This window comes from Prionailurus viverrinus, chromosome B4 (assembly GCF_022837055.1).
Source record: "Prionailurus viverrinus isolate Anna chromosome B4, UM_Priviv_1.0, whole genome shotgun sequence".
NCBI lineage: Eukaryota > Metazoa > Chordata > Mammalia > Carnivora > Felidae > Prionailurus > Prionailurus viverrinus.
Genome location: NC_062567.1, coordinates 113961462 through 113988308, shown reverse-complemented (window position 1 = coordinate 113988308; position 26847 = coordinate 113961462). Strand labels below are relative to the sequence as shown.

The 26847-nt window shown below is 39.6% G+C and overlaps 1 protein-coding gene across 3 annotated transcripts in view; it reads left to right on the top strand.

Moving 5' to 3' along the window:
• Positions 1-26847, top strand: part of LOC125170709 (uncharacterized protein C3orf20 homolog) — a 136340-nt gene that overhangs the window by 48032 nt on the left and 61461 nt on the right. For all 3 annotated transcript variants that reach the window (XM_047867394.1, XM_047867396.1, XM_047867395.1), the window contains 3 exons: positions 7429-7656; positions 9009-9158; positions 25598-25718. In XM_047867394.1, the coding sequence (XP_047723350.1) occupies positions 7429-7656; positions 9009-9158; positions 25598-25718 (499 nt within the window). The remainder of the gene's footprint in view (positions 1-7428; positions 7657-9008; positions 9159-25597; positions 25719-26847) is intronic.

The following is a 26847-nucleotide window of genomic DNA, read 5'->3' as shown; positions in this document are numbered from 1 at the left end:
TTTATATATATATATATAAAATATATATATGTATATATATATGTATATATACATATATATCTTCTTTATCCATTCATCCATCGATGGACATTTGGGCTCTTCCCATACTTTGGCTATTTTTGATAGCACTGCTATAAACATTGGGGTGCGTGTGCCCCTTCAAAACAGCATACCTGTATCCTTGGATAAATACCTAGTAATGCAATTCCTGGGTCATAGGGTAGTTCTATTTTTAATTTTTTGAGGAACCTCCATACTGTTTTCCAGAGTGGCTGCACCAGTTTGCATTCCCACCAGCAATGCAAAAGAGATCCTCTTTCTCCACATCCTCACCAACATCTGTCATTGCCTGAGTTGTTAATGTTAGCCATTCTGACAGGTGTGAGGTGATATCTCATTGTGGTTTTGATTTGTATTTCCCTGGTGATAAGAGATGTGGAGCATTTTTTCATGTGTCGGTTGGCTATCTAGATGTCTTCTTTGGAGAAGTGTCTATTCATGTCTTTTGCCCATTTCTTCACTGGATTATTTTTTTGGGGGGTGTTGAGTTGGATAAGTTCTTTATAGATTTTGGATACTAACCCTTTATCTGATATGTTGTTTGCAAATATCTTCTCCCATTCTATCGGTTGCCTTTTAGTTTTGCTGATTGTTTCCTTCCCTGTGCAAAAGCTTTTCATTTTGATGAGGTCCCAATAGTTCAGTTTTGCTTTTGTTTCCCTTGCCTCTAGAGACATGTTGAGTAAGAAGTTGCTGTGCCCAAGGTCAGAGAGGTTTTTGCCTGCTTTCTCCTCAAGGATTTTGATGGCTTCCTGTCTTGCATTGAGGTCTTTCGTCCATTTTGAGTTTATTTTTGTGTGTAAGAAAGTGGTCCAGGTTCATTTTTCTGCATGTCGCTGTCCAGTTTTCCCAACACCACTTGCTGAAGAGACTGTCTTTATTCCATTGGATATTCTTTCCTGCTTTGTCAAAGATTAGTTGGCCATATGTTTGTGGGTCCATTTCTGGGTTCTCTATTCTGTTCTTTTGATCTCAGTGACTGTTTTTGTGCCATGATTACTCTTTCTACATCAAAAACATCTTAACCAGTTTTACCAATTTCTTCTTCCAGGTGAGCTTACAATTAATTTTTCAAGTTTAAAGAAGTCCTCAAGTGATGTGGACCAGGCAGCAAATTTTAACAAAAGAAAAAAAAAAACTTGTAGGGAATATATGAGAACTCTCTGTATTTTCCACTCAATTTTGCTGTGAACCTAAAACTGCTCTAAAAAATAAAGACTACAGCAAAAATTGAAAGAAAAAAAAAACTGGAGTCAAAACATCTAGGTTCATTAGTCAATGGGTGTGGGATCTTGTGTAAGTCACTTGAACTCCCTGAACCTCTGCTTCTTTAGTCATTTAGGGATAATAACAGGTCTTCTGCTTACGGCAGGTTGTTGTGACTATATATATATGTATATAAATGTACTTTGTAGACACTAAAGCACTAAGCAAGCTAAAAGCATTTTTTAATAATAACCCAGTACTGTCAGAAGTGGTTTCTTGAGACAAGTCAGTTTAGACTGAAGAAGAGATGGCTTGGCAGAGTAGATGGAGGAGGTGAATTTAGCTGGCACACAGCACCAGGGATGAGTCTGATGCTGTTACACATTACCCATAGTAATAAACTATCTCAAGGGAGTGGGTTTTTAACAATGAAAATTTGTTCCCAAGGGATTTATCATATACAGAATCCAAGCTTCAAAAAGAACACATGTAACTTTACATTATGTGCATTACAAAACATTTCTGCAAGAAAATCAGCCAAATCTTAACATCCCTTGGTTCCCAGGGTGAGTGATTAGTAAGTAGATTGAAAAAAAAATGCTTGTTGGATGAAATGCAATTTTTGGCAAATCATAACTATTGGCCTTTGTACCCTACCAAATTTCTACCACATTTGCTCAACACAGAACATTATATCAAGTCAGACTCAGGGAAATGAGAGAAGAAAGAATCTTCTCTAACTCTGTTGGCAGGTGCACACTTGAAATAGACTCTTTTCTTGGCATAGGAAGTCTGGTCTGACAAATGTAGTGAACCCTCCCATCCCAGACCAGAACCCAAAACTCTCCTTACAGCAAAGCACATCCTCCACACTGGGTTTACCTAGACCTTTTGTCTGGGCCTGAATCAGAGAATCAGATCTTTGGGCTGTAGCTGGTAGAGTTCTAGTCTTCTGACTTTATTCATATGTACTATTAGAGTATGGTGGTACAAAAGCATTAGACTGGGAATCCAGACTCACTCCTAACTCAGACCCTGCCATTTCTTAGCTGTGTGACCTGTGTTACAAGAGGCTATGTCTGTAAAGGGGCAGAACTTCAAGCTTTGAAGTTCACAGAAGTCTTATGCTCCCATTTGCCAACCATAGTATTTGGGGCACTTATTCTGCTTCTCAAAACTTTATCTTCCTCATATAAAATGGAGGTTCTACTAGAATTTACCTCATAGGGTTATTGAAAGCATTAAATGAAATATCCCAGTTCAATAACTTAGCACAATCTGTAGAATATATGAATGCTTAATAAACAGTAACTATTATTTAGCAATTATCAATTCCGTTTTCTGTACTTTGGCTCCTTCATCTGTAAAATGGAATTAGATATTGCCCAAGCATCCTTCAGTTCTGACATTCAGTGAATGTCCCCACCATATTGAATTTAGCTTAGATTCTTAGGCAAATTTGATTTGAGATGATTTGAAATGCAGTTCTCTTTCTATTCCAGCCTCTCTTAGAGTGGTCCAGATACCAGAGGGCTAGGATAATTGGGTAACTTCTGACTTAGAGAAGAACTCTTTTGTAAGCCCAACAATGACTTTTCCTGGGAATGACCAGCCACCCAAAACTTTGAAGAAACCTTTTATGCAAGTATTAGGGCTCCTTTGTTGAACTAATCAATTTGGTGTTAATTATCACCTGCTGGAGAATCCAGAGGTCAACTTCTGGTTCTCAGGCAAGAGGAGAACAAAACTACTGCCATTGCCAATTCCTCGAGAAAAGGCAGTGAAGGGCAGCCTTTTTTTTTTGGCAGAGAGACTGATTGGTCTTTACACAATAATCAAGACTCTTTGTCTAGGGACTTTTAAAGGGGTTAGAAAAAGAAGAAGAGTTATGGGGAACTTCCCTGAATTATAGTTGCCGACTCTGAGTATTTGAATAATGTAACATTCAGATAAGGTAGGAGATTTTGCATTGGAGTTTTTTGCACTAGAGCTTTGTTGTATCTTGATTTTTGGCCTTGCAAGTAAGAAGGGGGAGCATGCCTTTTCTTCTCCCAAAGATTATAGGTATTTACACTTTAGAGGCATACTTAACCTTTCTTAAGAATAATCCAAAAGGTCCATTTGTAGAGACTCACAGAAAAATAGAATCATGTCTAGGCGTTGAATGAAAGAGCCCAGATGTGGGCTTGGTAAATGGTAATTAGACTCAGGTTTCCAATTGGTCTATAAATGTGTGCTCTTAGGCTGAATTCCTGCCAGCGTTTGATGCTTATAAATGGAGTGGCGTGTGTGTGTTCTGGTGTGGGGAAGAGTGCAATTTATAAGGGCTCCTTTTTTTGTCACATTGCTCAAAAATTCTGCCTACTCACCTCATTTTTGACAATGGGATACATTTTCATGAGAATGTGAAAAAGAGAAGGAGTGGCAGGAGGAGGAGGAAAGCAAAAGAAGAAACAAATGTCAAAAGAAACCAGTTGTTTTAATCAGGCATTTCCATTTTTGAGTGGCAGATCTGGCCCTTGCCCACCCTCCTGGCTCTGGTTCCTTCCCCACAGAACTTACTGAGAAGTGCCCACTCCTGTTTCTCTTAGAGGGGCCAGTGAACCTTGCTAATTGCTAGGGACTCCCACCCCCAATACCCCCGAAGCCAACAGCAGTGTGGCTATATACCTCTCCCTCCTTTCATTAATCAGCTATATTATTTCCAATTACTTTTTTTTCAAAATCGTGTAAGTGTACTCTTATCCCCCCATCCCCTATTTCCCATATCCTGTCACCCCCTTCCCCTCTGGTAACCATCAGTTTGTTCTCTATAGTTAAGAGTCTGCTTCTTGGTTTGTCTTTATCTCCCTTTTTTTTCCTTTGGTGGTTTGTTGTGTTTCTTAAATTCCACATATAAGTGATATTATATAGTATTGTCTTTCTCTGACTGATTTATTTCAATTAGCTTTATACTCTCTAGCACCATCCATGTTGTTGCCAAACAAATTTCATTCTTTTTATGGCTGAATAATATTCCAGTGTGTATATATCACAACTTCTTTACCCATTCATCTATCGATAAACACTAGGGTCGCTTCCATAATTTGGCTATTGTAGATAATGCTGCATAGGGTTACATGTATTTCTTTGAATTAGCGTTTTTGTATTTTGGAGGTGAATACCCAGTAGTAAAATTACTGGATCATAGGGCAGCATTATTTTTAATTTTTTGAGGAACCTCCTTGCTGTTTTCCACAGTGACTGTACCAGTTTGGATTCCCACCAACTGTTCACAAGGGTTCCTTTTTCTACACATCCTTGCCAACACTTGTTATTTCTTGTGTTTTTGATTTTAGCCATTCTGAAAGGTGTGAAATGGTACCTCATTATAATTTTGATTTACATTTTCCTGATGAGGAGTGATGTTGAGATCTTTTCTGTGTCTGTTAGCCACCTGTATGTCTTCTTTGGAAAAATATCTCTTCAGGTACTCTGTCCATTTTTTAATTGGATTGTTTGTTTTTGGGACATTGAGTTATATCAGTTCTTTATATATTTTGGATACTAACCCTTCATCAGATATGTCATGTGCAAATATCTTCTGTCATTCCATGGGTTGTCTTTTAGTTTTGTTGATTGTTTCCTTTGCTGTGCAGAAGCTTTTTATTCTGATATAGTCCCAATAGTTTATTTTTGCTTTTATTTCTCTTGCCTCAGGAGACACTAGAAAAATGTTGCTACAGTTGATGTCAAAGAGATTACTGTCTGTGCTTTCTTCAAGGATTTTTATGGTTTCAGGTCTCACATTTAGGTCTTTCATCCAGTTTGGGTTTATTTTTCTGTATGGTATAAGAAAATGATCCAGTTTCATTCTTTTGCATATGGCTGTCCAGTTTTCCCAACACCATTTGTTGAAGAGACTTTTTCCCATTTTATATTCATTCCTTCTTCATCAGAGATTAACTGACCATATAATTGTGGGTTTATTTCTGGGCTTTCTATTCTATTCAATTGATCTATGTATCTATTTTTTATGCCAGTACCAGACTGTTTTAATTACTACTGCTTTGTAATAAAACTTGTAATCTGGAATTGTGATACCTCCAGTTTTGTCTAATTACTTATTTTTTAAGTAAACTCTACACACAACATGGGGCTCCAACTCATGACCCCAAGATCAAGAGTCAGGTGCTCTATTGATTTATCCAGCCAGGCACCCTGTCCAATTTCTGGGTTTTAATCATTTAAACATTTTTCTTTCAGCATAGGTCTTACACCCCAAAACCCACACTCAACCAATAAATGTCACATGTGCATACATACACACACACACACACACACACACACACACAAACCAATTCTTCTAAACATTCCAAGACCCTTATTGAGGTATGCCAGCTCAACTTTAGCACTTTTCAAGTGCACCTTAGAATGTGAAACATTGAGGATTCCTGTTTGTATGTATTCTGAATCTGAAGGGACTTGCTGAGGGCAGCCTTAAATATTTTTTTTACCCTGTTGCTGAAGCTTGTTTGTTTGTTTGTTTGTTTGTTTTGCATTCTACTCTATACCCATGTTAGAAATTCCCAAATGCCTAACTCTTCTCTGAAAAGGTAGCTACCATTTCCCCTAATTAGAGTCCTGACACTTCTGATTATTTTCAAGTGTTGGTTATAGATCTACCCAATTCCATCCCCGCATTATGTCTTAAACCCAGAGGCCCTGCAGCCCACTTTTAGTAGCTGGGACCATGGAGTAAAGGCAAGCCATCCAGTCCATGGGGATGTTAAACAGGTGGTGTTGGTCTCCTAGAGGGCCAAGAATGTCTCTGCTCTTCCAGCCTGATTCTGGAGGCTTCTTCCAATGGCATGTTGCCAACAGCTCTAATCTGGCATCCTTGAGTGCACGAGTATATGTGCATATGTATGTGTATGTATGTGCACATGAGTGTATATGTGTGTGCATAGCTGTGTGTGCATGTGGGTTGTGGTCAGGAAGCTGGGCAAGAACTAGGAAGTTCTGTTTCATTGGCTGACCCTCAGATACAAAGCCCTGGTCGGTCTACATTTTTTGTTTGTTTGTTTATTTTTATTTTTTTAATATATGAAATTTATTGTCAAATTGGTATCCATATAACACCCAGTGCTCATCCCAAAAGATACCCTCTTCAATACCTATCACCTACCCTCCCCTTCCTCCCACCCCCAATCAATCCTCAGTTTGTTCTCAGTTTTTAAGAGTCTCTTATGCTTTGGATCTCTCCTACTCTAACTGGTTGGTCTACATTTCATAGTATGCCCACAACTCCTGTAGCTCCTGACACTTAGAAATATGGGGAACAGTCTCATGAGGTGAAGAAAGTAGAGAGTTTGGAGCTGATATACATGACGTTGCATCCTGGCTTTACCATGCAGCTGCAAAATTCAGGGACTTTTTAGAATGGGATAAATAGCACCTATCTCATAAGAACATATGAATTTTGCCTGTGGAAGATACCTAGTGAATATCTGTGAATAGTTAAATGAGTGTTCCAAGGGGCCTACCTTAATTTCAAGGTCTCTGTCTGAAATGCAGAACATATGTAGTTTCATATTCACCTACTCTTCCCCTCTACCACCTTATTAATAATGAACATGTATGTATGTATGTGTCACTAACTTGTAACAAAAACAACTAGTATATTTAGAAGGCATGCTAAATACTGGGGTCCATGCCTAGAGGTCTGTGCGTATTAATTAACCAGAGATTCCCTATATTTCTGTGAGGCATTGTTACCCCCATTTTACAGATGAAAAATAACTAAGACTCAGAGTTTAGTATTTTGCATACTTTTTTACAGTCCCAAGTGTTAGCACCAGGTTTCACCTCAGTTCTCGTCCAAGGTCTACGCTGAATCATGTTGCTCCTGTGGGGAGAGAGGACTCCTTACTAGTCCTGCATTTTCTGCAGCTTCTGGTCCAGTACTTCACACACAGCAGGTCCTCAAAAACTGTTGACAAATGATAGGCACTCAATAAACACTTGGCTAAAGATTTCAAAATCCAGCTGTCCAGATCTAAGGAAGCCTCTTAGACTGGCAGTAAAGGTGAGGTCACAGAGGCCAGAACAGCCATTGCCCAGCCTCTAGCCCTTGATAAGATCAGGAAATTAACTACTTCTGGAATTTTTTTCTTTGAACAGAAAAGCAGAAGAAGCAAAGCTTAAAAAAGAAGGATTCAACAAATGTCTTATCCTGCGCCACTATAATGATCCTAAAGGCATGGTGAAGGTAGACAACAGTCCCAAAGTTTCCCAATGTTTCTGGCTGGAGCTGCTGAAGAGGAAGCCTAAGATGCCAACAGTCAAAGAGGCTGACCCAGAGATGAAAAAGTTCCATTATGCCCTGGTAGATGGTTCCTCTTTGACCTAATATCCTTTTGAAATCCCAAGAGGAAAGGAGGATGGAAGGGGCTGGGCATGATGGAAAGGATGTCTCGAGACGTAGGGCATTTCTGTTTCAGCAGAAAATCGCATAAGTATTGGAACAGAAAGTCTGATGCCTTGCCTCAATCTTTTGCTCTCAAGGGTCCACTTTCCCTCCTGCTGGAGACAAGAGAAGTCAATGCAAGAAAGAGGTTGGGGCAAGTTCTCTAGTTTGCAAGACTTACTTCTATTTAAGGGAACCTCTGGTTGTAGCTGTTAGGCTACAACAGCTCACATGGTTCTGAGAAAATGAGTTCTCCTTCATTTTCCTGGTTAGTAGAGAGAACCACATGGGCATTGGGCATCAAGAGGATCTAGCTTAGAGAGAAAAGAGATTTTGTGATAAATTCCTGCAAATCCAAAATGAAAAAGACCTCAAGAGGTTGGCGCAGCTAGGTTTTGTGAACTTGTTCACATATCCATAATTATCCCTCAGCCCTCCTTTGCTCTCATCTGTCCACAGATGTTGGCAGGGAGACACAGTCCTCCTGCTGCATGCTGTCAGGCCATACTGGGTAGCAATGGGCAACTTTGTTTTCCAGTGACTCTTCCATTAATAGAACCAATCTGACCAGACTTCCTTGCTATTATCCACAAGACTGGTTTCGAAGAGTTTGGGGCTAAAATGAGCATGTAAAAAACTGATGTTTACAGAGGGGAGGTGAGCAGGGGGTATGGGTTAAATGGGTGATGGGTATTAAGGAGGGCACTTGTGATGAGCACTGGATGTTGTATGTAAGTGTTGAATTATTAACTTCTACACATGAAGCTAACAAATAAATAAATAAATAAATAGTAAGTAAATAAAAATGAGGGTGCAAGTAATGTGAACGTATGGGAAGAATATGCAAGTGGGAGTCAGGGAACCTGGCATGGCCTGGCACCACCATTATTGTACTCAGTGACCATGGGAAGGCGAGTCACCCCCTCTGGACTTCTGTCGGCTCATCTGTAAATAGTCGATTAGAAAAAAAATTAAATATGGGGCACCTGGGTGGCTCTGTCGGTTGAGCGTCCAACTTCGGCTCAGGTCATGATCTCACTGTCTGTGAGTTCAGGCCCTGTGTCGGGCTCTGTGCTGACAGCTCAGAGCCTGGAGCCTGTTTCAGACTCTGTGTCTTCCTCTCTCTGTCCCTCCCACTGTCTGTCTCTCTCTCTCTCTGTCAAAAATAAATAAACATTAAAATAATTTTTTTTTCTAATTAAATAGGATAAGAGTTAACATCATTCCATATAAGAATAATTATTACCATTGTTGTTGGTTTTTATCAGTATCAGTTCCTTAACCTGGATTTTACCTATCCTTCTGGCCGCCTCGCTGTCTGCCAAAGCTATTCTGCTCTCCCTTGGGGTGGCATGTACACCAACATATTCAGTGACCTGCCCAACCAAGTTATCCTGGGAACCTTTACACCTTTTGGATGTGGTAGCATTTCTTTTCCTAAAAGGTATGTGAGATTCCAGACAAATTAGAACTTGTGGGTAAGTTAAGAGGTGGAGAAAGAGCTACATCCCAACAGAGGCAAGGACAGGAAAGTAATCGTTTAAATGGTCAATCTAATTTGGAAACTAGGTAAGGAAAATGAAACATACGCATGTGTTCATGGCTGCTCCAGGTTGAGACTTGCAAATTTCAACAGGCCAGAAGACCATAGGTCTCAAAGAATCCATTTGCACCATCCACATGATAATGCTGTCTCTCAGGAGCAGAGGGACCTATACGAAGGCAAGGCCCCAAGAATACAAAGGCTGGGAACTGAAACAGGAAGACTGTTATTTAGGTGGGCCAGGGGTCAGCTGGGCCTCTCTGCCCCCTTAAGAACTGGTTGCACTGGCAGTACCACCATCCCATACCCTTACAAAGTCTCACATCGGGGGCTGGGTGGCTCAGTGGGTTAAGCTCCCGACTTTGGCTCAGGTCATGATCTCACGGTTCATGGGTTCAAACCCCACATCAGGCTCTGTGCTGACAGCTCAGAGACTGGAGCCTGCTTTGGATTCTGTGTGTGTGTCTCTCTCTCTGCACCTCCCCCTCTCATGCTCTCTCTCTCTCTCTCTCTCTCTCAAAAATAAATAAACGTTAAAACAAAATTTAAAAAAAAGAAAAGAAAGTCTCACATCCTTCTCAAGATTGCTGCAAAATTCTCAGGGGTTATAATCTCACGGTCTCCTCTGACTTTGACTCCCTGCCTCCTTTGAATCTTGTTCTCCACTCTGCCTTGTAACTGTGGGTTTATTTTGGCTCTCTTTTATTTGAGACAATTGGGAAATTTGCTCCTTTTTTTGATTTTCAAACATAAAAACCCCTCTGTGAGGATGGCCACATTTGTTGGTGTTTTGGGTCACAGGAAACTTACTGCATGCTGCATCAAACATCTCAAATGAAGTGTAAAATGTACAAACATGTTTTAAAAGTGCTTCATGTCCACTTTTTCATTTTCCTCTCCAGGATCCTCTTTTATTCTTATCCCTTCTATTTTAAAAGCCCCTTGTCCCTTTTCATTCCCCACCCTCCAAATCTTTTCATTTTCTTATGAAAGAGAAATTCAGCTCTTTATAGCTATATGCCCCATCCAACTAATTTTTGCATATTCAAGCACTTAGCTAACAATCTGGATAAGCCATCCTGGGAGTAGGGGAGGAGATGAGAGAGGGATCAAAGAAGAGGGTGTGAGGTTATCTTGCTACCTCACACTGCTGTCAATCAGCCACACCATTGCTACCACATGTCTTATTCATTCATCTATGCATTTCTCCTTTCTTTTTGTTCCTTTAGTAAATATTTATTGAGCATCTATCATATGTCAGATTAGAGTAGAGAGGAATATAAAGTTCCTGTTTGTCAGGAGATTTGTTACAGGGAAACTGAAGAGCAATATTTAGAAAGGGAAATGAATGCAGAACATTGAAACAAAAAGGTATCTGTAGGAGATATTCGTTGATTCAACAAGTATTTGCAGAGGACCTACTAGCATGAACACTGTTTAGTCACAGGGGATATAGAAGAGAACAAAACAAAGTCCTTAAGCAGCTTACATTTTAGTGAAAGGAGACAGAGTAAACAAACAAATATATACCATATCAAGTGATGAAAGAGGCTTTAAAAAATAAATGAATAAAGCAGGGTAAGGGGAACTGAAGAGTGGTGGGAATGGGGAATTGCTATTCTATATTGGATGACCAAAGAAAGCCTCTTTGATAAGGGACCATGTGAGCAGAAACATATGGCAGTGCAGGGCAAACCGTGCTGTGGACAGGAAAAGTGTTGTAAGCAGAGGGAAAAGCCAGAGCTAAGACCCTCAGCTGTGAGTGTGCTTAACAAATCGAAACTAAATGGTGATCTCTGGAATGCTGTCTCCCCGAAAATATCACCAAAATATCAACCTGTTGATAAGACAAAGCTGAGTTTGTTCTAACCAAGGCAAGGGAGAACACTACCTTGATGGAATCTCACTTCCTGTGAGTAGAGAAGCCAACCCAAAAATATACTGGTTGAGGAATAGTAGACTGAGCTACAAGGTTCCATTATCATGGATACAAATTTCAGTCCACATGTTCAGATGAGCAGGAAATACAACTTTATTTTTTCAACACTCAATTTAATTTCTAGATAGATTCTACCAGCGGGTGGCAGAAACTTAGAACCCTGGTATCCTTTCCCCAAGAGTTCATTTCCATTCCAAGGAGCTGATAAAATGAGAAAGCATTAGTGGCTGGGGAAGTGTTGTTTGGTTCTCAGGCATCTTCATTCTAAATGGTCTGTGTGATTGGTCTCTGAAGCTCATGGGTGCATCCCTCTGGCTCCAGTTGCAAGGTCTTCCAAGGCCAGGCTTTTTCTCAGCTACTCCCACATCTTTATGAGCACACAAGAAACATTTGTCTGGCTTTGTCTTACCCTGAACATGGGGAAATCAAGGCTGTTCCACTCCCGTCTGTGTAGAAGCCTCATGCATCTATTCTCTTACTCGAGTTATGTTGGGCCTGAGGTCAGCCCCAAGGCTCACCACCTGCCCAGGCTTTCAAATCCCTCAAATTCATATGGGATTTACTACTCTACTGAGGGCTCCACCCCACTCACCCCACACCCACCCTACAACTGGCCTTAGCAGGATGGCACAGAGCTTTTTCCCTAGAGGTTTCTTTCACTGAACTTCCTTACTTAGCCTGATACTCCTTTCCACCCCCTACTCCTTTGCAGTAGGAAAATCTGCTCCTGACAGATTACGTATTCTCCCATATCCCTATTGCCATGTGTCTAGATCTCAGCTTTTCAATCTCAAAAATCAAGAATTTGACACTGTTATTCTCACAACACTTTCCTGAAGCCACAGGTGCTGTTCAAGATCTAGGCAAGTGGGAGAAGGCCATGGGTAAAAAGGAAAGACTGGGAAGAGAGCAGTGTGAATTTCTCCCACTACATTACATAGCATTCCCATTAAGGATTACAAGTACAGGAACAATGTAAATACTTGGAATTTGTGTGTGTGTGTGTGTGTGTGTGTGTGTGTGTGTGTGTATGCATTTGTGTGTATACATATACATACATATATATTATATATAGTACTGTAAAAAAACTAGCAATCTATACATAGTATTTATAGTCATTTAGCAAGAAATATATAGGTATTATTGATTTTATAATAATAAAAATGTAAATATTATTTTAGAATTTATATATACATTGTAACTACCCTATTGTGTGGTTGTGAGACCTAAATAAGACAAATTACCATGTCAGTTTTTAGTGTGTTCTAAGACAGGTAGGCTAAGGCAGATATAGATAACTTTTGAATGTGATGGATATGTTTATGGCATAGAATATGGTGATGGTTTCATGGATGTATACTTATCTCCCAAATCATTAAATTATATGTATTAAATATGTATAACTTTTGGTATGTCATTCATACATCAAAATATTTTTTTAAAGAAAGACAGATGAGTGGATGGATGGATGGGTGGATGGATGGACAGATATGGAAATAGGTAGATAGGTAAAGATCTGAAAAGTTCTAAGACAGAGATACTGAGCAGCAGGAAGTGGGGACAGAGGATGTATGGAGTGGGGAGTTTTGAGAATACCAAGGCTGAGAATGTGTGCACATGTGACAGTAAACAGGCAGGAACAACGCTGAGAGATGCCATCATAGGGATCATGAAAGTTGGTGTTTTAAAGTGTTATGGCTCTATAATGCTTTAGGAAACATGCCTCAGCTAAATGTTTCTTTGTAAAGTCAGAGATGGTTAAGTGTAGAAATATAACACTGCCCAAAAATAAGGACTGACCAGGAAGACCTGTCCTGTTCTCTATAATTCTAGGGTTTCTCTTTGTCCTTGGAAACTGCTCACGAGGATCTTGACCTCAAATTCTTTTTTTTTAATTTTTTTTCAACGTTTATTTATTTTTGGGACAGAGAGAGACAGAGCATGAACGGGGGAGGGGCAGAGAGAGAGGGAGACACAGAATCGGAAACAGGCTCCAGGCTCTGAGCCATCAGCCCAGAGCCCGACGCGGGGCTCGAACTCACGGACCGCGAGATCGTGACCTGGCTGAAGTCGGACGCTTAACCGACTGCGCCACCCAGGCGCCCCTCTTGACCTCAAATTCTTATCCCAGTGGTATTCCTGAGCCTAACCAGTACCTGACCCAAGTCTTCTCCTGATTTCCACCATATCCTGCAGTCTTCCCCAACTCCAATCCCTCTCCTTCTCATATTTCAGAAGCTCAGGAAAAGGAGGGTGAGGTATAGCACTAAGTGTTAGCAAGGATCAGGGTGAGGTCAAAGGTGGGCTAAAGGAATCAGGTGACAATGTCAAAATGTCCACAGCCAACTAACTGCAGGTAACAGATGCTGCAGGTCTCTTCAAGACCACCTACACCATGTGTTAATTTATTGTTAGCTGCCTGTGGCTGCCATTACAAATTGCCGTAAACTGGGTGAGTTAGAATACCAAAAATTTATTCTTTGGAGTTCAGGAGCCCAGAAATTAGAAATCAGGGTATTGGCAGTGTTGATTCCTTCTGAAAGCTCCGAGGGAGAATCCATACTATGCCGCTTTGCTAGCTTCTGGTGGTTGCTGGCAATCCTTGGTGTTCCTTGGCTTGTAGACACGTCACTCCAATCTCTGCCTCCATCTTCATATTGCCTTTTTCTCTATGACCTCTTCTCTTCTTATAAGGACACTAGCCATTGGATTTAGGATCCATTCTAAATCCACCTTGAAATCTTAAGTACATCTGCAAATGCCCTATTTCCAAATAAAGTGACATTCTGAGGTTCAAGGTGAACATGAATTTGGGGGGAACAATCCGGCAGACACAATAATTACTGTTCCTCTATATTTACCCTTCTTTGGGATATTACTTACCCCCATACCTCTGCCTGCTCCTCTCCCATGTACTTAATTTCAATTTAGTTGGTGACTCTAATATTTAAAGCACCACAAATGGAAAATTTGCACCAAAGGTACCTTAAGTATATAAATGTAGCAAATAAAAGAAAAGCATAAGATGTGGCCTTAGAAAAACATTTTATGGCCTTTGGAGTTTTAGGAAGAGATTTACATTGTAGTTTATTCATAAGGCAGCCTTTCAGTGAACTAAGGCACTATGTCAGTAAACTCACCCTCCCAATTTGCTGAATTTGAATTTTTTGAATGAGTCCTGATCACATATTTTCCCATCCTTTGTATTTTGACTTCTCTTGATTTCAAGACAATGCGAATTGAAAGTTAGGTCATGTAGAAAGCAAGAACCCCCTCGTCCGTTTTTTAAGCTCTTTCAGAAATATGCTTTTGTGTGTTTCTGCCATGTTAAGCATTTCATATGTGCTGACCATGCTTCTGGTGAAGCCCCTTCCCTGGCTGTTTTTGTAAGCCAAATCACCTGTTGAATGTGTCAGAAGTTTACTAGCAAAAGAGTACAAGTAGGTAAAAAATCTAAAAGAAATAAAAAAACTAATGCTTGATTCTCAAGATGCAGGTAGAGAGAGACAGATTTATGGGGTAGCAAAGTGCCTTGGTGAGCAGCATGTGAGCACCTGCCCTCCCTGTGGAAGAGACTTTCCCAACTTTGATGTTGAGATGAAAAGATGATGACAGAATCTGGAAGCATTTCAAAGGTTGAGAAAGCACATACTTTCAAAAAGTCTTTCCCCCTCCCAACCCTAGTAACTCAACAGTTTCGAAAGAAAGATTAAGAAACACTGCATAATTCTATAGCATTTTATTTGAACATTTTATTCTGTGACATCACAGAGCAGAAAACTAACAATTGCTTTCATGAAGAACAAACGTATTTTCACTTCATTTTTCCAGGGATTGTTAAAGTTAGATTCTTTGGAAACTGTTTCTGGTGAGCTCAACTGAAACATCTCAGCCTTATTACTGCTAATGGGTGTCACTTTGTGTTGAGAGGGCACTTTTTTCATGTTATTTAATTTTCCCAGGAACCGTCTTGATTAAATGTAATTCCTAGCTGAGACAAATTGAGGCTCATAGAAAATGGAAACCTTTTCCAAGTCTGCATGGTAGAGAAAAACATTGGAGCCGGTTTGCACACTCTAATCCCAATGTGTAATTTTCACCTTTCCAACCCTTAATGCATTGAGACAGAGGTCTAGATCTGAGCACACAATATATGAGCAATAATAAGAGTAGTAATAATCATAGTCATAATCGTAGCAATGAGCATGGGCTTTGGGGTTAGATGTATCTGGCAATAGGCTGGAGCAACAGAGAAACTGGGCTATGTGTTTCCAGTATCTAGCAGACTAAGCTCAGGCTTCTTGACTGGGTGGCTGGGTTCTAAAAGCAGCAAGAGTAAAGACAAATCCCAGTGCATACACACTTTTCAAGCCTTCTCTAGTATCATGTTTGCTAATGACTCATTTGATCAAAGCAAGTCATGTGAACAACCCTGCATTCAAGGGGTGGAAAAATATAACTTCTACTTTCCTTGGAAGAAGTTGCAAAAATATTGCAGCCATTGTTGCAGATGATCACAAGGGCAACACTGAATCTAAATTATGACTTCTCTCTGTCTCTCTGCCTCTCTTCACCCCCTGTTCTATTTTGATCAATAATGTATAATAGAATTTGAGAATTATAAGTACATAAGATGATCACTTAACAGTATTAGTCTGTTAACCACCAATCCGTCCTCTCAAGAGTGTTCATGAAAATTTGCAAGGCTTGGGTGTCTTCTTTCTCCTGCTTTTGGTCCAGATATTCTTACATTTTCACTTAGAATTCTGTGTCATCCTCTGATTCCTTTCTACATTCTGTGTTGGTCCAGACTGGATTGGTCATGTCCTTTTATTTCAGATCTCAAGTATGACACTGCACAACTGCGCACAAAGTTTAGACACTATGAAATCTGTATTTGTATTGCTTTAGTGATTTCTTTTCCTGCCTGGTATTCTATAGGATCCCTACTTTCTGAACTATTTGGAGATGGGAATTCTTCTTGTGCTCCCTGGAATGTGAATATCTCCTAGAAATTGATATTTATGACAATGGTGAAAGTAATTTAATGGAATTCCCCAGTTATAGGCTAATTATTGCTTTAAATACTTTTCCCTTTTAACACTTAATACTTCTTTTCTTCTTAATAAGGTGTTTTGCAGCTATATGGCATTTGGAATTAACAGCTCTCCATTTGTGGCCTTATCCATGGGTTTCACTGTTAAATATTTCATGAGGACTGCCATGTAGATTATACTGCCTAATAAGAGTATGTATCAAAATGGAACTTGGTGACTTTGAAAGTTTCAGAAAACCTTCCCTGCTCTGGCCCCTTTCCAACCTATCTCCTATCTCTTACCTCCTTGTTTACTAAACTTCTGTCTCTCTTCATGGCCTTCATAGCCTTTGTTCCCTGTGACTGAAAGCTCTTGTCCCAACTCTTTGCACAACAGGTTTCTTATCTTTAAGGTCTCAGTTTAAATATCACCTGCTAGGAGAGATCTTTCTTTTTTCTTTTTGTTTTAGATAGCTTTATTGAGAAAAAATTACATTCCATAAAATTTGCCCATTTAATTTTTTTTTTCAACATTTTTTTATTTTGGGGACAGAGAGAGACAGAGCATGAACGGGGGAGGGGCAGAGAGAGAGGGAGACACAGAATCGGAAACAGGCTCCAGGCTCTGAGCCATCAGCCCAGAGCCCGACGCGGGGCTCGAACTCACGGAGTGCGAGATCGTGAGCTGGCTGAAGTCGGACGCTTAACCGACTGCGCCACCCAGGCGCCCCAAAATTTGCCCATTTAAAGTGTACAATTAAATGGTTTTCGGTATGTCTACAGAGTTTTGCCACCATCACCATAATCTAATGTTAGAACATTTTTGTCACCTTGCGGTGCCTGAGTGGCTCAGTTCATGATCTCGCAGTTCATGGGTTTGAGCCCCACATCGGGTTCTGTGCTGATGGCTCAGAGCCTGGAGCCTGCTTTGGATTCTGTGTCTCCCTCTCTCTCTGCCCTCCCTACCCCACTCCTTCTCGCACTCTGTCTCTCTGTCTCTCAAAAACGATTAAACGTTAAAAAAAAATGAATAAACGTTAAAAAAAATTTTTTTTTAAGTACATTTTTGTTACCTTGAAAAGATACCTTGTACAATTAGCATTCACTCACCATTCAACACTCTCACCTCTAACCCTAAGCAGCCACTAATCTACCTTCTGCCTCTACACGTTTGTCTATTCTGAACATTACACATAAATGCAGTCCTATAATCTGTGGTATTTTGTGACTGGCTTTTTTCACTTAGCATTAGGCTTTCAAGTTTCATCCATGTTGTAGCATGTATCAGTACTTCATTTATTTTTATGGCCACATAATATTCCATTATATGGATATACCACCTTTCATTTCTCCATTCCTGAGTTGGCAAATATTTGTGTTGTTTCCATTTGGGGGCTACTATGAATAATGCTACTGCGAACATTCACAAACAAGTTTTTGTGTGGTTATACAGTAACTCGATTTAAAAATTTTTAAGGAACGTCCAGACTGTTTTCCAAAAGATGCCTCTTCTGACCATTTATTTTAAGAAGGCTTATCCTTTTCGTTATGCTAGTGATGACTTTATTGCTTATTAGCACTAATTATAATATGAAATTAAGTGTTCATTTACTGTGTCTGTGTAACTAGAATGTGAGCTCCATGATGGGAGACACCACTTATATCTCGTTTACTGCTTTATCCCCAAATACTTAGTATGTGCCTAGTACATACTGAGTGCTTAATAAAATGTTTGTTGAATGATTGAACAGTGAATTAACAAGACTCCAGGAAATATTTGTGTCAGGCTATTGGGAATAGGTGGTGGGGGGAAGCTAGATCAGCTGGGATTCTAAGACAGACAGCCATAAAAAATATAATCAAAAAATTTGTAGCAGTTATATATATTCAATATATATGTATATTGCTTTACTATAGCAAATAACAGAAAGTTCCATTTCAAATTATAGAGAAGATGGGCTCTAGATGCAGTATAATTTGTGACTTAGTGATGTCATGTAAGATCCAGATTCTTTTCATCTTTCTACTCAGCTATCCTTGGCATCCTTTCTTCTGAGGTGGTTCCCCTGGTGGCTACCAGTGACACTGGCTATGTGCTCCTTTTTATGTCTAGCAGGAAAAATTTTAAAACTCTTTTTTTCATGGATCAAGTATATGTCCTTCCTTTGAGTCTCTTCAGACCAACAGGCCTATCCCTGAATTAAAAACACCTGTCAAAGGAATGCCATGCAACTATGGGCTTAGATACTCAACATCTACCCCTGTAAATGGGGGTAGACTCAGTGAAGGGTGAAGAGCTGAATAAACAGAAATTTGTTTGAAAGGAAGGAAGGGATAGAGAATGGATGCTGGGTAGGCAACCAACAGTGGAGCAGATAGAACTTGATTTGGATCAGCAATCTCTAAGGGTCTGATCCAGTAGGAAGGGGCATGGCAGCAGCAGAATTTCTGAGGATGTGGTGATATTCATTGGAGGGAGGGAGGAAGAAGTACCTAGACCCAGGGACTGGCAAAAGTTTTTATAAAGGGCCAGATAGTAAATATTTTAGGTTGTTCAGGCTATACAGTCTCTGTGGCAACTACCCAACTCTGCCATTGTAACGTGAAAGCAGCCATACCCAACACGTAAACATGTGGGCATGCTCTGTTCCAGTAACATTTTATTTACAAAAACAAGCAGCAGGCCAAATTTGGCTTGTAGGTTGAAGTTCACCTCTTTCTGACCTAGACCATGGCTAACATAATAACATTATGCTCATTATTGAAAAAACAACTTAGAACCCATGTTTCCCTAAAGTTGGATCAGCCTTTTCATTCTTATATATACTCTTACACAAGGATACTGGTTGATTCTCCTCTAAGTTTGAAGATTTAAATCATAACTACCTAATATTTAGTGAGTGCTTACTAAGCGTCAGGTCCATTTGCATTTTATTCTTTCTCTAACTGCTCTCTTGCTGCTTTCAAGATTTTGTTTGTCATTGGCTTTTAACAGTTTGACTGTAATGTGTGTAGGTGTGGATCTCCTTGAGCTTTGAAATACTGAGCTTCTTGGATGTATACATTAATGTTTTCCAAAAAACTTGGGAAGTTTAGGCCATTATTTCTTTAAATATTTGTTTTCTGCCCACTTCTCTCTTCCTGGTACTCCTGTTTAATGTATGTTGATGTTTTTAATGGGATCCCAAGGGACTCTGAAATTCTGTTTCTCTTCACTCTTTTTCCTTTCTGTTCTGCAGACTGGATAATCCCTACTGAGTTATCTTCAAGTTCACTGATTTTTATGCCAACTCAGAGAGGCTTTTGAGCCAGTCTAGTGAAGTTTTCATTTCCATTATTGTATTTTTTAATTCCAGAATATCCACTTAGATTTTTAAAACTCCATAGGGCGCCTGGGTGGCTCAGTCAGTTAAACGTCCGACTTCGGCTCAGGTCATGATCTCACGGTCTGTGGGTACGAGCCCCGTGTCGGGCTCTGTGCTGACAGCTCAGAGCCTGGAGCCTGCTTCAGATTCTGTGTCTCCCTCTCTCTCTGACCCTCCCCCATTCATGCTCTGTCTCTCTCTGTCTCATAAATAAACATGAAAAAAAATTTGTTTTAATAAAATTTCTTTTTGTTGATATTCCCTACCTGATGATTCATTATAATTGTATTTTTCTTTAATCGAAATACCGTTCCCTTTATTTTTTAAATTAATTTATTTACATTGAAAGAGAGGAAGAGAGTGAGTGGGACAGGGGCAGAGATTGAGGGAAAGAGAGAGAATCCAAAGCAGGCTCCGCACTGTCATCATGGAGCCCAATGCAGGGCTCAAACCCACAAACAGTGAGATCATAACCTGAGCTGAAGTTGGATGCTGAACCGATTTAACCACCCAGGCGTACCCTCCTTTAGTTTTGTGGGTTTTTTTAACATATTCATATTAGCTGCTTTAAAGGTTTTGTCTGGTCCAACATCTGCACCTGTTAAAGATAGCTTCTATTTCCTGATTTTCTTCCTATGTGTCACATTTTCCTGTTTCTTTGCATGTCTTATAATTTTTTACTGAAACTAGATATTCTAGGTAATATATTGTAACAACTCTGGATTCTGATCCCCTTCCCCTTCCAGAAGTATGTCTTGTCTAATTTTGTCTCTCACAAATCACCCTATTAGGTGATATAATATATAACTCACCCAGACAAAAATAACCCCCTTTAAGACATAATTCCCTTATGGGAACTAGTTTTTCCTAGTATTGGCATCTGAATATGACCCTTAGTCTGATAGGGTCAACCTCATTTAGGTATCAATATATAATAACACTTGGGACAGTGTGGAGATAAAAAAGAATTGGTTGAGAAGGTGTAAGCTTATAGTCTATGGTGATAAACTCCAAATAAACCCCTATAATATATGGATATAAAAAGAATGCAAAGAATGTTCAGAGGCATGTGAGATCAGTGTTTGGTTTTACATAACTAAGAAGGTGAAAACATCTAACTGGCAGGACTAGGGCTGAGTTCACCGCAGGCTGGACCCTATTGCACTGACTCTAGAGTATTAGGTTCTCCTGAAATGCCTGTTTTTTGCATCAGTGTTCTTATAACTGAATCAAAGTCTTTGCTTAAGTACTATTTATTAATGTTAAATCCTTATTAATTGACTCCTGTGTGAAACTTCACTTTCCTCCAACAAACTGCAAATACTGGCTCTGGCTAAAGGTTGTTGAAGCTTTCTGCAGCTCTAACCAGAGAATTTACTATTTACAGCTTCCCAATGAGAAAGCTCACTATGAGGTAGGAGTGAGAGTATATTATTATTTGTGTATAAAAGCAATTCATGCACATGAAAAAAATTTTTTGCCAAGTAAAATTAAAATTGTATTGCATGGAAATTAAAATTTTCTCTTCCTCTGAATCTCAAATCCCTTCTGTCAGTGTATCCACAGAAAAGAGCATTTGTCTATTCTACAAAATACATTCACACACACATCCATACACATGTTTGCTTAGTTTTCTCTTTTACTTTTTACGACAGGCATTTTAAATTCCTAGTGAAAAAAAAGCATTTCTTGTCCTGAAGTCTGAGCTAAAATTAGAGTCCCCATTTGTGAGCCCCTATGATAATTCCATTGCAACACCCTTAACACATTTTCAAAAAGAGAGCTCAACTGACAAATAACTGATAACTAATAAATAAAATGTAGTCTATCCATAAAACAACTTGAATGCATTATTCATAATAGCCAAAAGTAGAAACAACCCCAATGTCCTTCAACTGATGAATGGATAAACAAAATGTGGTATATCTGTACAATGGAATATTATTCAGTCATAAAAAGGAATGAAGTACTGATACATTCTACAGCATGAATGAACCTTGAAAACATTATGCTAAATGAAAGAAAGACCACATATTGTATGATTCCATTTGTATGAAATGTCCAGAATAGGCAAATCTATAGAGACAGAAAGTATATTAGTGGTTGCCAGGGGAACTAGGGGAGGAAAGAATGGGGAGTTACTGCTAATGGATGGGCATGTGGGTTTTTTTGAGGAGGATGGAAATGTTGTAAAATTGGCTGAGGTGATAGCTGTGCAATTCTGCAAATATACTAGAAATCATTGGATTGTACATTTAAAATTTTTTTAATTTAAGTTTTTTAATTTATTTTCGAAAGAGAGAGAGTGAGCAGGGGAGTGGGGAGGAGCAGAGAGAGGGAGAGTGAGAATCCCAAGCAGGCTCCCATGAACTGTGAGATCATGATCTGAGCCAAAACCAAGAGTCATAAACCACCCAGGTGCCCCTGAACTGTACATTTTAAATAGTGACTAGTATGATGTGAATTATATTTTGATAAAGCTGTTATATATAAAAGAAAGAACTCAAAATATTAGTATATAATTTGCTGTCCTATATTGCATCATTAAAGTATATGTCATTATTTCCCTTTTACCTACAACAAAACTGGACCTAAATGTGGTGTTTACTGTTTGCAAAAATTTTATGAAATAGTTAAAAAATTCCCCTTGTCACTTAAATGATATTATATTTAAAATAAAAGCTATAAAGGGACGCCTGGGTGGCTCAGTTGATTAAGCATCCAACTTCGGTTCAGGTCATGATCTCACTGTTCGTCTGAGCCCCACGTTGGGCTCTGTGCTGACAGCTCAGAGCCTGGACCCTGCTTCGGATTCTGTGTGTGTCTCTCTCTCTGCCCCTCCCAGCTCACGCTCTGTCTCTATCTCTCTCTCAAAAATAAATAAACATTTAAAAATAAAATAAAAAGCTATGCATAAAATATAATAGTGGTTGATACAAAAATTGGGCCAAAGGATTTTTGAGATCTCCTTTAGGACTAATTTACAGGTAATTTTACAGGATTATAAATCAACAAAGTTAAAATTGAAATGAAAATACATCCCAAATCTTTACATTCTGGGTATAAGCCAGAATATTTAGTACCCTGATCAAACTTTAATATTGCTCAAGAGTTAGGCGTACACTGGGAAATTGCCCCCTTGATTATTTTTTAAATTTATTTATCTCTTTTAAGAGAAAGAGAGAGAGAAGGGGAGAGGGAGTCCCAAGCAGTTCGGCACTCATAGCATGGAGCTAGACTCGGGTCTTGAACTTGAATCCACAAACCATGAGATCATGACCTGAGCCAAAATCAAAAGTCAGATGCTTAACCAACTGAGCCACCTAGGTTCCCCCCCCCCAACTTCAATTATTTGTTACATAAAATTAAATGTCTAAGATGAGAATTATATTCATAAAACAGGGGGTGATTTCCCTCCACTTGCAGCTCTGGAGTGGTTGCTTCCTCATCCTCTTCCTGTCTTCTTTGCTAACAGTAACTAAGCAAAAGAATACAACACCATCTGCTGATGATATTTTGGGAACTTCACAGAAGCCCAAAACACTAAGCCTCATGGCTGAATCCTGCCCCTGTTCAATTTCATCCTGGGCACCAGAAACCATTCCTTGGAAGAGGATACAGAACTGAAGCCTCTGAAAGAGAAAAGGCAAAAACAAAACAAAACAAAAAGCTGTCTTCAAAGGGATTTCATTATTTTATCATTAACGATCTTTTTTTTTTAAAGTTTATTTATTTTTGGGAGAGAGTGGGGGAGAGGCAGAGAGAGAGGGGAACAGAGGATCCTAAGCAGGCTCTGCACTGACAGCAGAGAGCCTGATGCGGGACTTGAACTTATGAATCATGAGATCATGACTTGAGCTGAAGTCCGACACTTAACTGACTGAGCCACCCAGGTGCCCCCATTAACAGTCTTTTAAACTAGTCCTCCTTTTGTGCACCTGTCATCCCACCAAAGGGGTGTCTTGGTGAGAAAGCTCAGCAGCCCATACTAGCAGGAAGATGAATGAAAGGGGATGTAGGCTGGGACCCTTGTTGCCACGATCCAGTGTGTAGGGAAACGCCAAGCCTGTGGGAAGAGAGCTCCTACTGTAGTGCTTGGGTAGGCCTTTAGGGTCTTCCCTGGGGCCCCTCCAAGGAGTGAGAAGAGCTGAAGGCTGGACTTCCCAGGGGAGTGAAAGGGTAGGCTGTTCAGGAAAGGAATGCACTCCAGGTGTCCAAGGTGTGAAAGTTCTATTTCTGCTTTTTTCAGTGGGTTGGTGGCTTTGTTCCTCCTACCCATCTGTAGCACTGCAGGCTTCTCGATTAAGTCAAAAGCACCCCTTTTATAATGTGAACTATTCTTATTCTTTTATTAGATAGTGACCACCCCCCCCCCCATTGAAATTTACATTAGGCTGCAGGTATTCTATTAACCAACCTCCATCAGCCTCTGTTTCCTCATCTGGGAAATGGGACCCATAATACTTATAGATGGAATTGTGAGGACTTAATAATAATAAAAGCCAACACTTCCAGAGAACTTACAAGGTGCCTGACTCTGTCAAGGTGCTTTACATAATTAATTCATTTAGTCCTTACAACAGCTCTGTGACATAGAGGCTATTGTTATCGCTATTTTTAAGACAAGGAAACTAAGCCACAGAAAGATTAAGAAATATGTCCAAGTTCACACAATTAGGAAATGGAAGAGCCAGGTTCAATATCATTAACCATCTGGCTCTACAATGTTTGTAACCATTAAGTAACACTGCCTACTAAAAGCAGATATTTACGGCTTGGCACATTGTAGGCTCCCAGTAAATATTATCTCTCAAAATAATGAATGTCACAAGACTGAAAATAAAGAGAGCACTTCAGTCTGGGGCATCCCTCAATGTTTAACCATGCCTAAATAGTGTCTTGCATCCAATAATTACCCAAAATGTATTTGTTAAATTGAATCCATTTTGTCAGGGCAGTTATGATTTTTTGTTGTTGTTTAGTTAATTTATTTTTGAGAGGGGCTGGGGAGGGGCAGAAAGAGGAGAGAGCAAGAGCGAGAGCAAGAGAGACAGAGAGAGAATCCCAAGCAGACTCCGCACAGGGAAGTTCTGAGTTTAAGTCCCTTCTCTGTGCCAGGTGCTATGCTGAGAAAAGAGAAGATACAAAGATAATCGAGATATGAACACATAGTGTGATGCTACTGATCCAGAAAAGCTATAAAATGCTAGACTGCATTAATAGACATAAATATAGGGAAGATAAAATTGACACCTCCTTGTTCTTCATCGCCCAAATCCCATCCTTCCAAATCTGTATGTTTCATAAATCTACACACATGTATCTCCCATCTCTCTCATCCCTGCTCCAGTCCAAGCTGCCATCTTCTCTCTGACCTCTTAACTGGTCGCTAGCACTTACTTTGGTTCCTTAGCAATCTGTTTGATCCTGTCACCTCTTTGCTCTATTATTAAACCCTTCTATGACTTTTTGCTCCTAAGATAACCTTCATGGTACAGTGTAGGAAGCCCTGCACGTCTGACCTCTTCCTGCCAATTATTCTAGTCTCATCTATGCCACTCCAGACTCTAACTACACTGGCTTTCTTTCAGTCCCTTGAATGCATTATGCCCACCACCTTCCTCATGGCCTTTTGTATGTATTGTTGCAACCATTTAGAACACATTTCTGGGCAAATGTCCACCCCTGATCCAATGAGCCACAGCCCAGGCAGCGGTACCACATGATACAATAATCATGGCCAGCAGAGTCATCTATATGACTGTATAGATGGGAGGTGCTGAAACAAGAGGAGGTGTGTCGCAGAAAGGGGAATCCATCAGATTCTGACACCAGCCTTCCCTTTAAGAATATTCAAGCAAAGGCAAGGCGACCGTGTTCCAAGAATATGATGGGAAGGAGTCCTTAATATGACCTGGTGACTTCTGTCGCCTCAGCCAAATCAAATGAGTCCATGAATTTTTCTTCTTCTAAATAAGTCATATTTCCGTCTTTTTTGTAGCCTAATAATATCAATGATGTTTAATCAGGATGGTGGCATGGTGATCGGCAAAAAAGGAAACATTATAAGGGAATGGATGTGGCCTTCAAAGGGAAAACTTGATGATCCAGTTGAAATTTGGGTATTATTTTACAATTTTTTATTCTTATGTCTATTTCTTATGCCCTACCAATAATGTACTTTGAGTTTTTAAAATATACTGTTAGGGAAAAAGAGGATTGGGAAGACTGAATTATTCAGTTTGGCTGTGTACACTAGCCAATTAATCTGATAAAGCTTTATTTCAGTTTTTTACTTCACTTGGTTCTTTCTTGATGGGCTTGTCTTTGCTAAGCAGCAGTTACTTTAAACAGTAATTTTTAAAAATTATTAGAAAAGCATTTTGTTTATCATAGAAAACATTTTAGAAACAGGAAAATATATAATGTTCAGAGTAAAAGTCTCCTCCTCCTCAGTCTCACTTCGCACAGTTACCTTTGTCAATAGCTTAATGTGCATTTCTGTCAGATCAAGGATCAGAAATTCAGATAATATAAGAGTGAGCCTACCAATGGGAACTTCAGTGAACTGGAAAGTATGTCTCCCCTAAAAGAGACAGCCTTTACTCAGGGCAGAAGACTGTTGCCACATGGGAGTGTGGGCCTCAGCCTGCTGTATTTTATGATTTTTTTTAAAGCCATGAATTCAGATTTTTTTTGATGAAATATCCTGATATTTCAGATTTGCAATTAATTCAAACTCTGACAGCACTAAACCAAATACTTGTAAGCTGCCAGGCTGTAACCTCTGTGCTAGACTTCACTGATTCACAGGTAGTTACTTTATGTGTATGTGCGTGTGATCACGGGCTATATTTTGTGTCCAGGGCCACTGCATAGGGCTGTGCAGGTGCACTGTACAGTCAGCCCCAGAGGTACCAATTATAAAGAGCTGTGCTGTCCCTGTATGGCAGCCACTAGATGTCTACCCTGTGGTTATGGAACCCTCGAACGACACTGTAGGCATAAAATACACACCAGATTTCAAAAATTTAGTACAAAAAATGAAAATATAAAATATCTTATTGATGTTTATATTATTTATATTGTTTACATTGTTGCAATGTTACTATTTGGATGTATTTAGTTATAAAATGTTATTTAAATTAATTTCACCAGATTTTACTTTTTTTTTTATTTTAGAGAGAGAGAGAGCATGAGTGGGGGAGAGGGGCAGAGGGGGAGAGAGAATCCCAAGCAGACTCTGCGCTG